Source organism: Sinocyclocheilus grahami, unplaced genomic scaffold, assembly GCF_001515645.1.
Source record: "Sinocyclocheilus grahami isolate Dianchi unplaced genomic scaffold, SAMN03320097.WGS_v1.1 scaffold257.1, whole genome shotgun sequence".
Classification (NCBI taxonomy): Eukaryota; Metazoa; Chordata; class Actinopteri; order Cypriniformes; family Cyprinidae; genus Sinocyclocheilus; species Sinocyclocheilus grahami.
In genome coordinates this window covers 1,615,209-1,629,130 of record NW_015505436.1, presented here as the reverse complement: position 1 = coordinate 1,629,130, position 13,922 = coordinate 1,615,209, and the positions used below count along the sequence as shown (strand labels likewise).

The 13,922-nt window shown below is 38.6% G+C and overlaps 1 protein-coding gene across 1 annotated transcript; it reads left to right on the top strand.

Annotated features, from left to right (window-relative positions):
- Positions 1 to 290: 290 nt before the first annotated feature.
- On the top strand, positions 291 to 12,539 carry ca12 (carbonic anhydrase XII). Its single transcript, XM_016290355.1, has 9 exons — positions 291 to 398; positions 1,690 to 1,710; positions 7,072 to 7,251; positions 9,087 to 9,229; positions 9,586 to 9,681; positions 9,925 to 9,988; positions 10,085 to 10,242; positions 10,570 to 10,696; positions 11,333 to 12,539. The coding sequence occupies exons 1-9, from the start codon at positions 344 to 346 to the stop codon at positions 12,004 to 12,006; spliced, it is 1,518 nt and encodes a 505-aa protein (XP_016145841.1). The 5' UTR covers positions 291 to 343; the 3' UTR covers positions 12,007 to 12,539.
- The last annotated feature ends 1,383 nt before the right edge of the window (positions 12,540 to 13,922 follow it).

The following is a 13,922-nucleotide window of genomic DNA, read 5'->3' as shown; positions in this document are numbered from 1 at the left end:
AGCTGTAATTTTTTTCTCATATCAGATGACGCTCTATTGTACCTTGTTTGCGGAGTTTTAAAATTGCCGGTTTGAGAGCGTGTGGCTAATAGCTATTTATCAGGGTTAAGACAAAGCTGTGCTCCTCTGATGCTGTCTGGGTAGGCAGCACACTAGCTCGAGGCACAGCCCCAGATTTGTTTGAAGCCTGAGGCGCTGCTCTGTCATCGCCGTGACGTCAGTTTGTTGAACTCGCGAGCGCAGCATGCTTGATATAAGAGCCGGTGCCGACAGCTATGTCAGCGTTTCTCTCTTCTGAGTCGACTTCTGAGGGCACTTGAGAAGCAGCCGGTACCTCTCTGCAATGACACTTACACTTCTATTCATCATCTTGATCGCGTGTCACCTCGAGTCCACAGGTAAGTCCTGCAGAACTCGCGTTATAATAACCTAACTTCCATTGATTGGTCAGAAACATGATAGCCTATCACTTAACAGGTCAGTACTACATGTGCATTCAAAATTGTAGCCTACATATAAAAGAATAAAGGAAAATGTGAATTATTAATAATGTGTTCAGCATTAGCCTATAGAATGTGGAAATGTTTGCTAAGTTATGTGGTTAAAAAAAGGCGTATAGATGTGATATTTGCATACTGCAGAAATATTGAACACTCTTATTTCTGTTACTTTCTTTTAAAAGACTTTAAGAAAATTAATTTCTGATGCATACTTGTGAATGGTTGTATTTTTTCATATACTCAGTAAAAACCTTATGTAAAAACTTTAAATGGACGATATGGTCTCATATTGGTGTAGAAGCATTTGGAAGAAAATTGAACATCAAATATAGATTCCTGGAAGTTCATTTAAGTTGTTAACATAATGAGTGGGTGAATGAGTGGCTGTTTCCATAAATGAACAACCTTGGGAGTAAAGTAAAAACATGTAAAATCATAATGTGTAATTATAAATTTACAGAACCCCAAAATGCTTTGAATTAGTAAGGCTGTGTCTGCAGATCTGACAGATGACCCCGGATGACCTCAGTGTATTGAAAACCACAGGTGAAACATTTGTCACGCCAAATTAATGCTCAGGTGCCGACTTAACTGCGCTGTTAATATCTTTTCTGTAGATCTTCCCCAAAGAGTCAGTTCAGGAAAAACCTGTGGTCCTACAGTAGCAAGGTAGATTAACTTTTGTGAATAAAAGCGATGACCAAATTGCTCAGTACATTTGTGCGGCTTCCTGTTTGGACTCTAAATCTCATATTGAGAAAATATCATAATTTCCTGTGTCGTTTGGGAAAAATTTCCATTACTTTACAGTTAAAAATAGTTGCGCAAAAATGCTTTGCATTTCATTATAGACTCTGTGTCACCATCGATTTAAATTAAACTTATGAACTTTAATCATAAGAGGAATGCCTTGCTTTCCAGTGACTTGCTCTTTAGAATTTTAAGCAGTGACAGATTATACATGCTCCGGGGGAATCTCATTGTCAACCAGAAATCTCTGGGAAAGACCAGCACGAGTCTGGCTCAGCCTGTCAGTCAGATTGACTGTGAGAAGCCAGCAGTGACCAGAGCAGCAGGTTGCAGCCAGAAGAAAGTCCAGCTGCAGTGGAATGCATTATCTGACTGATTTATGACTGAATTGAGTGAAACATTAAAGCATTTAATATTTGTTTCTGCCTCTTTTTTTCAGGGGCAAAATGGACATATAATGGTAAGTAGACCCTTCATTTATTTATTTATTTAAATGAAATAACCATTGTTGCAATTTAAAATATTAATATAAGAATGGCAGGGTTTCCATACTAAATGAAGACAAACAAGCAAGATAGATAGAGAGATAGATAGATGTAAGTCTTTTATGCTCACTGCATTTATTTGTTCAAAAATACAGTAAAAACTAGTATTGTGAAATATTATTACAAATTAAAATAACTGTTTTCTGTTATTATATTTACGAAATATAATTTAGTTCAGTGATGCAAAGCTGAATTTTCAGCATCATTTCTCCAGTCTTCAGTGTCACATGATCCTTCAGAAATCATTCTAATATGCTGATTTACTGCTCAAGAAGAATTTCTCATTATTATAAATGTTGAAAACAGTTGGGCTGCTTAATGTTTTTGAGGAAACTGTGGTGCATGTTTTCAGGATTTTTTTTGACAAGTGTAAAGTTCAAAAGAACTGCGTTTTGAATTAGCTAGATTTTAAATTAGTCAAATTAGATGAATTATTCCTTGCTGTCATTTTTGATAAATTCAGTGTGTGCTTGCTTAATAAAAGTTTTAATTTCTTTAAAAAAAAATCACGGAACTTTTGAATATTTTTACTAAAATATTTTAATACATTAAAATGCCACACATATAGACTTCCGTGAACCGTTCTGTTTTAATGAAGCAAATGAATCATTGAATAATTTTTTATTTGATTCATTCAAACAAACAACTCTGAAATTAATTGGACCAAATATTACGCCATTTTCACTACTGAGAGATGCCATAAGACACTCCTTTAAATCAAAAAGTTGACTAAAAATGTATATGAAACGTTGATCATGTTTATTTCATCCCATCAAATGCAAGATGGAGGAATCATGAAACTTTTAGCTTAGGTTATCACCTAACTGTAAGTAATTGAGTTGTAATGCCTTCTCTTACAATGACCACATGGAGTTGTTTTCACCTCAGTAGAAAAGGTCATCCAGTCATCTGCTACAGAGACCAGCAAAATGTGCTCTTTACACGCTGAAGAGCTTTAAAATAAACATGCTTAATCACGGCCACTGTGGCAGTGTTCTGCTCTATTGCCTGCACCTAGGGAACCAAACAGGCTTCTGGTTACCATCCTCATGAGTCAAGACTATTCCTGGGCTGGCTTTTTCGCCGTTATCTCTAACAATCCCAGTATGCCATACCAGTGTGCACATGGAGACCCTCTGGCAGCCATGAAGGAGGTATCAAAGAACATGTTGCTCCTGGAAAATGGGATCTCGTGATGCAAAGATGACCCCATTTTGAACTCTATTGACTCTCACGGCTCTTGTGTCATTCCACCCAGCTCTCTCCTCATGCCGCTGTCACTCACGTGTTCTCACTGACTTTGCAAGTAGACTTGCTGAATCATTGAGTAACACAGAATTGAATTACACACTTTTATGTAATTGCATTACATGTCTTGTTTTGATTTATTTTATGACTGGTTTGAAGATATAATGCGACTCAAGGGACCTCAACTGCAAAACAGCTGTTATAATGGCTTTATTTTGGGAGGAGATTGTTCGTCTAATTGCTTGGCTGTGAAATTTCATAGCTCCCTATACTTAGGAAAGAACAATGCATAATAATATTCTGTCTTTGTGTGTGGCACATTGCAATTTACAAGTTGAATCTCTTCTGTCCCTTCAGTTAAACTTCTGTGTGCAAATTTACAGTGCCTACAAAGTCAGACTACCTTGTAATGTGCTGTATTTAGGCTCGTAGACTAAAAATTTTAGACGATGTGATTATCAAACCAACCACCCTCATTAAGCGAATTGCTAAGTTTAGTTGCTACTAAAACTAGATCTTTGCATTTTCTGAAGAAAACACGAGTGGTTCTCATGCAGAAGTCAGAGATATGATGCTAAAGAGTTTTGAGTGTTCTAAGTAGTTGAATACTGATCTGAGTGGCCCAAAATGTAAGTCTATGGGGTTTTTTGCCCATTAAAATGTTAATGTATATATTTTGAGATGCAGACAATGTGACAAATTGAGTGAAGTATCCAACTGACCGCTGTTTGAAATACCATGATGAATAGCTCAACGAGAAACACTATTACACACTTTTATGTAATTGCATTACATGTCTTGTTTTGATTTATTTTATGACTGGTTTGAAGATATAATGCGACTCAAGGGACCTCAACTGCAAAACAGCTGTTATAATGGCTTTATTTTGGGAGGAGATTGTTCGTCTAATTGCTTGGCTGTGAAATTTCATAGCTCCCTATACTTAGGAAAGAACAATGCATAATATTATTCTGTCTTTGTGTGTGGCACATTGCAATTTACAAGTTGAATCTCTTCTGTCCCTTCAGTTAAACTTGTGAAATAATTTTCACTTCTGTGTGCAAATTTACAGTGCCTACAAAGTCAGACTACCTTGTAATGTGCTGTATTTAGGCTCGTAGACTAAAAATTTTAGACGATGTGATTATCAAACCAACCACCCTCATTAAGCGAATTGCTAAGTTTAGTTGCTACTAAAACTAGATCTTTGCATTTTCTGAAGAAAACACGAGTGGTTCTCATGCAGAAGTCAGAGATATGATGCTAAAGAGTTTTGAGTGTTCTAAGTAGTTGAATACTGATCTGAGTGGCCCAAAATGTAAGTCTATGGGGTTTTTTGCCCATTAAAATGTTAATGTATATATTTTGAGATGCAGACAATGTGACAAATTGAGTGAAGTATCCAACTGACCGCTGTTTGAAATACCATGATGAATAGCTCAACGAGAAACACTACAGTGCTTGTGCTGTTGTGTAGATGTTATCATGCCCATCAGACAGAGCTCAGATGAGTATTGTCCTTTGTGCCGGCTAACACTGAGAGCTCTTGACATTCAGAGTCTGAATTAATTCCGCTGAGTCAAGGCCGTTTTCAATCATGTACAGGGACATAATGACATCAAACACGTCTCTGCCTGAGGTCTAAGATGAAAACAGATGCACAAATGCTCAAAAAAGTTAGATGAGATTATTATTTTAGCATAATTGATCCCAGACAGACATGAATGATAGTTAAATCATACGGCTTGTTGAGCAGAGAATATCTTTGAGATTAGGATGAGGCTTTTTGACTTGAGTCGATAACGAACATCCAGAACACCCTAACAGAGTTGGGGTACTTGGACTCGCACTCAGATTTGGACTCAGATATTTTGGACACAGAAATGTTCCAAAGTATAGTCATGTGTAAATAAGTAACAATAAGTCTCCACCTCAGGCTAAATTGTTTAAAAACGGTTTAATATTGTTTGGGGATTGTAAGATTGTTTTAAAGAAATTCAAAATTTTATTAAGCAAGGGCATTTAATTGATCAAAAATGACAAGTCGTAACAAACCCCAAATTATCTTAATCTAATCTTTTTTAATTTAATTAGAATTAATTTAATTATTTAGATTATTTAAATGTATTTAATTTAATTATTTAAAATGAATACAATTGAATTCAATTAATAACTTATTTTAATATAAGGGCAATACCACTAAGGCATAGTTCACCCAAAAATGGAAATTCTGTCATTAATTACTCATCGTTCCAAACTCGTAAGCAGTGCCGATCCTAGACTTCTGGGGGTCCTACGCAAAACTGTATTGGGGGGGTTGAGTGGTGTATGAGTGGCTATGGACGAATGAATGAAACGCATTTGTCTGTGTTTCACTCCGTCTCGAATCGCGCTCGCGGAAAGCACTTGAGAAACAGTCTCTTCCGTGGCTCGGTACGCTTTCAACTCGTTTTTTTAGTCTCGAACAAGACTGTACGACATTCACATTACACGATTTGACAGATTTTTACGTAGAAAGGGCGATAGCGCACCGCATTAAAAGAAATGATCATTCATGTTTTCATAACCGCTGGCCAAATTCAAAAACAAAACTAAAATGAAATCATCTTTGAGAGCAAGGGGGCCCCGTGGTGTTTCGGGGGCCCTACGCAGCTTGCGTATTTTGCGTATAGGGAGGATCGGCTCTGCTCGTAAGAACTTTGTTCATTTTCGGAGCACAAAATAAGATATTTTATAAGATATCAGTTTTCTGATCCTGCATAAACAGCAACGCAACTGACATGTTCAAGGCTCAGAAAGGTAGTTAGGACTTCGTTAAAATAGTCCATGTGACATCAGTGGTTCAACCGTAATTTCTATGTCAGCAGCACCACATGCATATGTTGTGAAACTCTCATGAACGCACATCGAAGACTGACACGGAAGAGAATAAATTGTTGAATAAAATTGTTATTTTTGTTTTCTTTGCACACAAAACATATTCTTGTTACTTTATAACATTACGGTTGAATGTCACATGGACTATTAACGATGTCCTTACTTCCTTTCTGGACCTTGAACGTGTCAGTTGCGTTGCTGTCTATGCAGGGTAAGAAAGCTCTCGGATTTCATCAAAAATATCTTAATTTGTGTTCCGAAGATGAACGAAGGTCTTACAGGTTTGAAACAAAATGAGGGTAATTAATGACAGGATTTTCATTTTGGGTGAACTAACTCTTTAACTTATGGCTTTTGTTGAAAATAGCAGCATGAACTCAGCTTCAAACAGTTCATTGTGTTAATGTCCAACACGTCCAGACCAGAGAGCTGCATATGTTTTACTGTAGAGGTCTGCTCATTGTGACTGCATAGCAGTTATGATTTAGGGTTATGAACCTCTTAGGGCCGGCCACAAGCATCTGATGTGATTATGATGGAGAGGCTAATCCAGATTAGAAATGAACTGAGCAGTGAGTAATTACGACCACAAGGGAGGAACATGTTAAGCTACTAAAAGAAACACTGTGTTGAAGTCTCGCAGTTACGGCAGTCCAGAAAACAAAAGCTGCCCACAAAACCATGATCATCATTGACAGAGAATACACAAGCCCTTAATGTGATGCTTTAAGCCCACAGCGACAGGAAACCACTTTTACTGCCACTGTTTCAGTAGCAGAAAACAATGACAATTGCATTTAAAAAGCCTAATAATTATTATTTTAATTAAAAACATTGCCATATTATTCAAAAATTACCTTTTTCCGTACCCTTTTCTCTACAATGCACTAGAAATGTCTCTTAGACAAATTTATACTCTGTTGGAATGACCTCGAAGCCTCCCCCAAAGCAAAACATTATCTTTTATTGTTGGGTGTGGTATTCATGAAGGGCATTCATTTTGTAAGGCAGTGTTCTGTGACCGCTCGACCTTAGCCTGTGCAAAACTTTAATGCAGTCCAATTCTGCCCACATCAAAAGTTCAAACGTACACCGCCAGATAAGAAACAGTCACTCCATTAACCTCAGCTTTCTTTGACTTTTGCTTTCAGGACCTGATGGAGAACACAACTGGTCCAACAACTACCCATTTTGTGGAGGAGCATTTCAGTCACCCATCGACTTCCAAACACAGCTGCTGAGATACGATCCAAACCTGCCGCCCATCCAGGTCCAGAACTACAACCTGTCGACCAAAGAACAGCTCACTCTCAGCAACAACGGTCACTCTGGTTGGTGCAGTATGATTATAGAGCATTTTGTTTTTTAAAGACGACTAATAACTATTGTCACATTACGTACCTTATAAACGTACATTTTTAGATATTACATTTCATATTGTAATGTCTGAGCGAAAACATAGACCTTTCTTTCACTACAATAGATTAAAGGATTTGTGGTTGTTAAACTAATGAGACAGTGTGTCACACATAAAGGTAAAATAGTCTTTCTTCTCAAGCTTAATTTCTAGGTCAATGTGGAGAAAATGATAGAAGGATCTATTTTGCATGTCTGCCATAGCAATTTCCCGTAATCACCCGCTTATTATGATAAAACAAACCTGTTTGTATTTTAGTCTGGAAAATATGGCAAAGTTGTGATTCGAGGTAACGTCTTAAACAACATCACAACTGCTACTTTTCTAGGTAATGGGTATTTTCTGCTATATTTTTGGCCAAAAGTGCATTAAACAGACTGAAGTTGTTCCATCTACCATTTCTCGACTGTGATTGTTTACTTAAGACACTCTTTTATTTTATCCACTCTCACTCCAAAGAGTAGTGTCTGGTCCGAAAGAGAGGGAAATGTATAGTTAACTACAGCAAGTGTGCATTGCTGCCACAGAGGTCCTGCCACGAGGATTAATGCTGATGAGGTTTCCTGACAGTGTACCACTGTGCTTGGGGTTTCAGAACCATTACAGACTTATTTTGGGAAAACTTAGGCAGGATTATTAGTTGAAAAGCTTGCGTAATTTATGAAATGGAAATGTCGATATGCAGGCCTGTTAATTATCCACCCCAATGTCATCCAAGATGTTCATGTCTTTCTTTCTTCAGTCGAAAAGAAATTAAGTTTTTTGAGGACACATTTTAAGATTTTTTCCATATAGTGGACTTCAGTGGGACCCAACTGGTTGAAAGTCCAAATTTCATATTCAATGCACCTTCGAAGGGTTCTACACGATCCCAGCTGAGGAATAAGGGTCTTGTCTAGTGAAACGATCAGTAAAAGTTTATATACTTTTTAACCACAAATGCTCATCTTGCACTAGCTCGATTCACACATTACGCAGTTACGTTGGAAAGGTCATGTGTGACTTGGGCGGAAGTACCGATCCAGTGTACCGATTACAAGCAAACGTGCAAAGAAAGTCAAATGCCCTTTACAAAAAAAGGTGAAAGAACGATGTTGGACGATTTTGAAGTTGGACAATTCTTCTTTTTTTAGAAAATGAATGATCGTTTCGCTAGATAAGACCATTATTCCTCGGCTGGGATCATGTAGAGCTGTTTGAAGCTGCATTGAAACTGCGATTTGGACCTTCAATCGGTTGCTCCCATTGAAGTCCACTATATGGAGAAAAATCCCGGAATGTTTTCCTCAAAAACCTTAATTTCTTTTTGACTGAAGAAAGAAAGACATGAACATCTTGGATGACACGGGGGTAAAAAGGTAACAGTAAATTATCATGAAATTTTTATTCTCGAAATGAACTAATCCTTTAAATATTAAACTTTCCTTGTACTGTTTCTGCTGTGGACACCGGAAATCATATGGCTTGTTGAGGAAGCATGTAATATTACCTGTAGCAGTGGCCACATTTAAGATTTGTATGCCTGACAAACTAAACCCAGGAAAAAAACATAGTTTTACATTGAAAGATGGACCTGACTTGGGGCATGGTCTCTTTTGACTCAGCGAAACATTTCCCCATGCAGATTTTGCATTAGGTTCAAGTTTTTTTTACCCGGAACGGATGCATTCGCCACAATATACCTTTTTGTCTTGCATGTGACCATACCTTAAAGGTGAAATGCATGATTTCTTTCCTTTGTACCCACAGTGCAGTTGTATTTGCCATCTCACATGTACATCTCCAGCCTCCCTCACAGATATTCAGCAGCTCAGCTCCACTTCCACTGGGGCTCTTCCAATCTGCTGACTGGATCAGAACACACTGTTAATGGCAAACGGTTTGCTGGAGAGGTAAAGTAAATATGTACACGCACACCCCAAAGAGGAGACCTCGTCCTTTACTGTGAACACCTTTAGTGCAGGATCAAACTGCTTTCAATTGCATAAGCCCATTATAGAGGATTTGAAAAATAGTAATCACTCTATCTCTGTTTATCACTTTAGTTTAATGCTATTGCAATATATGGCTATTCCACTGTAAAAGTTTTCAGTTTTAGATTCAGCACTAGGTTGTGAGCTTGGCAGGTAGATTGTGAGCTTGGCAGGTAGATAGATAGATAGATAGATAGATAGATAGATAGATAGATAGATAGATAGATTTACTTATGATTCCTCTTTAAAGACACGTTTTTTTCTGTTGTATCCAGATGCATGTAGTACACTTCAATTCTGACAAATACCCCAACATCTCAATGGCAGTGGACAAGCATGATGGACTGGCTGTGCTGGGAGTTTTCATTGAGGTGAGTCCAGGCCTCAAACCACTGCGACTGATGTGGTGCAGTGGTTAAGGCTCAGGATTGATGCTCGGAAGTTTACTGGTTTTATTCCCGCAAGAACTGAGCAATGAGCCATCACCGCAAGGCATTTAACTCTCAGTAATTTAGGGTGATTGTCCCTGTAATAAGTTCTTGTAATAAGTGCTTAAAAGTCACATCAACAAATTTTCCTTATTTTCTAATGAGTCAGTGTTTTATATAATTTAGATTGGAGAGTTCAACCCTGCTTTCGACAAATTCTTCAAATACATGAATGGGATAAAGTACAGAGGTATGTTACTTTCATATAGTTTCAAATATCTGTGATTGGGATGTGCACAACACAAGTATGCTAACACTCCCCTATTGCTAACCTGTGAACTGACAGATCAGAAAATACAGGTCCCAGCATTTAACATCCATGCGCTGCTACCGGCCCGTTTGGATGAGTATTACCGCTACGATGGTTCTTTGACCACACCGCCCTGCTATCCCAGTGTACTATGGACCGTGTTTAGGAGACCGGTCACCATTTCAAGAAAACAGGTATTTCACGAAAATAGGTACTGCTTTGCTTTCGAGAAAAAGTGGTTTAGTAGAAATCAAATCGGGCAACTGTTATTAAATATACATTTCATCTGCACTGCAAGCTAATGAGCTTTTTAGTACGACCAAGTAGGTCTATGATATCTGGGGCAACGCTATCCATTAGCAGAAGACATGATTCACATGGTACTAGTGTATGTAGTTATGGCATAACTGCAAACACCTAACTAGCCAAACCTTGACTCTTTGTGTGTGACTTGCAACTCCGAGTCAATAGTCTCAGCTGTCTATATTGTGTGTAGTAATGTTACTGTTGTGTCTTTACAGTTTTTGGCATTGGCCACAGCTCTGTATGCTTCTTATGCCCAAGAGTCTACTACTGTGCCACTTCACGGAAATTACCGGAAACCACAAATCGCAGATAACAGAGTGGTACTGGTTTCCTTCAAGGATGGTAAGTAGTGTCTAGATTGCAATTTGATTTTGTATGATATGGCCAGGAAGCCTAAGTGTTAAAATATCTGCTGCAATGCTTGAAGAGAAGCTTTATATGAGTGTCATGGTTTCCTATCAAAGAACTGATAGGAATATGAGCTTTCAAGTTGGCTTTGTCTCTCTTTCAACATCTGCGTAAGGCCTCCATTTATGCACTGTTACCTTTTTTCCTGAATGAAAGACCTTCGCTGCTGCAGGCTCCTTCGAAACAAATGCTGGGTTTTAAATGAGATGCTTCAACTTGCATAAATCTTTCCCTCCAAACCTGGTTTTATAGTTGGTGCACCACAGAGTTTACTTCTAAATGTCAGGCATTTTGTTGCTATGAGAGAAGTTTGGGTTTGCTGTCATTACCGGAGGCTTGTGATCCGCTTCAGTCTTGCTGTGCTAACATCCTTGCATGAAGGCTAAATTCATCTATACCACTTGCTGCGTTCTTTACTGCATGGCAATGTTTCTTAAGAAGCTAAATTATGGAGAAGAAAGCTTGGTCCTTCATTTTTCCTTCCAACCTCTGCACTAGTAAAGTTTTACCCTAGCAGTCCTCCATTGCAATGCTAAGCTTGAACACCTCTCTACATTGTGTCTGGTGCAGGACTGCATGGTATTCTTTCAGCGGCGTCCCCCTTTCAAAGGAAGCAAGTCATCCAGAAACTTCTGGTGGGTGACCTTGCGGATTTGGCTGACGAGGGACTCTACCAACTTCTGCCAAAGTTGAGTCCCCAACCGGGAAAGGATAAGAAGTGGAAGAAGACCAAGAAGCAGAGACACTGGAGCCAGGCAACTCATAAAAAGCAGTGGTCAAAGAACAAGGTGCAAAGCAATACTGGCTACTCCTCTTCCGTTGGGAAGAACACACCAACACCGTGGTATATGGGAGCATTTGATACGGATAAAGGGATATGCTTTGTATCCCTGGAGGAGAACGTCGCGCACAAACTCGAGAGATACCATGCAAAGGGTCTGATGGTTGAAGCTCTGAGAGAGGTCGTCTTCCCGGAGTTGAACCTCAGGAGTTACTTGCACTGCCAGTCTGATCTAGATCTTCAGACCATAAGAAAACTCATACAAGGAAGATCTCGGGACGAAGCCGCCGAGCTCGAACAATCACTGGCTGAAGCCATGTTGAAGAAGATGAGGAGGCAAATCAACCAGCATAGAAACCCAAACATGAAAACCACCATAGGGCATCCTCAAGCCACAATCCCAAAGGACTTCAACTCAGCCTTGACTTACCACAGACCTCAACGTGCTGAATGGGAAGATTAGACCCAGCGAGGGCCATGGTCCTCCCCCGAGGGCCTACATTTCTGCAGTACGCTGTCACGCACAATATTCATATAGTCAAGTCAGCTCCTAAGGCTAGCATGTCATTTGAGTAATATTTATTTAGTTTGATGGTACCCTCTAACACTGTCTCTAAGACTCAAACAGTCTTTGTCTCGAACTAGTTTTGCTTTTGCAGTAGATGAAATGACTTGTTGAGCAAATAGTGTTCATGATATGTTACGCCGCTGGTTATGAAAACTTTGTAGTTACTTTCCAATGAACTGGACAGTATGCTTTTGCTAGATGGATGTCGACAGGACCACACAATTTCCAGCCTTCAGGATCCAGATTAACTATCTAATGATTAGTCTAGTTTTATGCATTAGCGAGGTTTTTGTGGGAGAATACGGCTCAAACTATTTTAATAATGATGTGCAATGCACAAAAAGACAGAAGACCATCATGGTGAGGGCATATTTTTGCATTTTATTGGGAAAAGTTCAAAGAGTCAAGCGCAAATTAAAAGGGACAAAGGGCAAAATCAGCACTTAAAGTATTTTAACATTCTCAAGTTCTCGAATGCTGTGTGGTACTCTTTTTTTAGGTGTGATCTAAATCCAGAGAGACAGCAAACAGCGTAACCTTTTTTTGGACACTGACTCTTGATTTTGGTCTATAAAATTCTTTGTGAAATGTCAATTAAAAATGTATCACTTTTTCCACTTGTAAAGGACAAACATGTCCCTGTTTATATTCTAAATGGTGTTCAGAAGTGATGTCTGAATATTATAAAGTGCAATGGCTTAAGTTTATATTTGTATTTGTATTGATTTAAAAGAATATCAGAATCTTTGGAGCTTGTATTATCCGCAGTAGTGCATTTTCTGATTTTATCCGCAAATGCTGTCATCATTTACTTACCATCGTGTCATTCCAATCCTGTTTGACTTTTTTTCTTCTACTGAGCACAGAAGATATTTTTTGGCCCAACAATGGAAGTCAATGGTGTCCAATATTGTTTTGGACCCCATTGACTTTCACTGTATGAACAAAAACTGTTAAAACACTAATATATCTATTAATATATCTTGTGTGTGTGAGTGTGTGTGTGTGTGTGTTTTTCTTGAATAGTCCCACATCATTTGTATGTGCAATATATTCACAAAACTTTCCTCTCAATTCATAGTTTTCTTTTCTTTCCTTCAAGGAGACTTTACTTGGATGAGCTGGGGTACGTTATAGTAAACCAAACAGTTGTGTGTGCATGTGTGTTTGTGATGTCAGACACTTCCTCACCCCTGGCTAACAGACGTGACGTCTTATGTTATGACACTCATGCGAGGCGATGAGCTGGTGGCCATGCAGTGACGTGTAGCTGCAGTGTTGCATCACCACTCTCTTTGGCCACAACAAAATTGCTGTTGACATAAGATTGAACATATGGAGAGGGCATGTTTGTACACTTAGCATGACTTTAAGACCTTATCATTGACGTATCTATGGTTTAGTTCTAATTGTAGTGTTGCAGTGTCTGACAGATATCTTTAGTTTAAACCACTGTGCCCTGTACATGTGCATGCGTGTCTTATTTGGCAGCACTGGGTTTTGTCACCACATGTGTAATCACAGCCACATTTGTGTATTTTTGTGCATTATGTCAGTTGTGCAACATTAGTGTGTGATGACTGCTAATCATATTGAGCAACTGCTAAACAAAGAAGCAGGTCTGGGCTTATTTGAGGAGTTACAAGTTATTTTTAACTTCTGTTGAGTTAACGTGAAATCAGAATTTACCCAAAACTTTCTTCATGCATTCGCTTTCAAACTCACACGCGTGATTCATAAAAGAACATGAATGCAAAAATGTAAAAAGAAAAGAATAACTTTCATCCATAACTTTTCATAGCAATCCCCAA

Excerpts from the sequence above, each read along its gene's own strand:
- ca12 (XM_016290355.1), top strand. The coding sequence starts at position 344 with ATGACACTTACACTTCTATTCATCATCTTGATCGCGTGTCACCTCGAG. Across the intron at positions 1,711-7,071 it reads GGCAAAATGGACATATAATG|GACCTGATGGAGAACACAAC; the intron begins GTAAGTAGACCC and ends TTTTGCTTTCAG. Across the intron at positions 9,682-9,924 it reads TGCTGGGAGTTTTCATTGAG|ATTGGAGAGTTCAACCCTGC; the intron begins GTGAGTCCAGGC and ends TATATAATTTAG.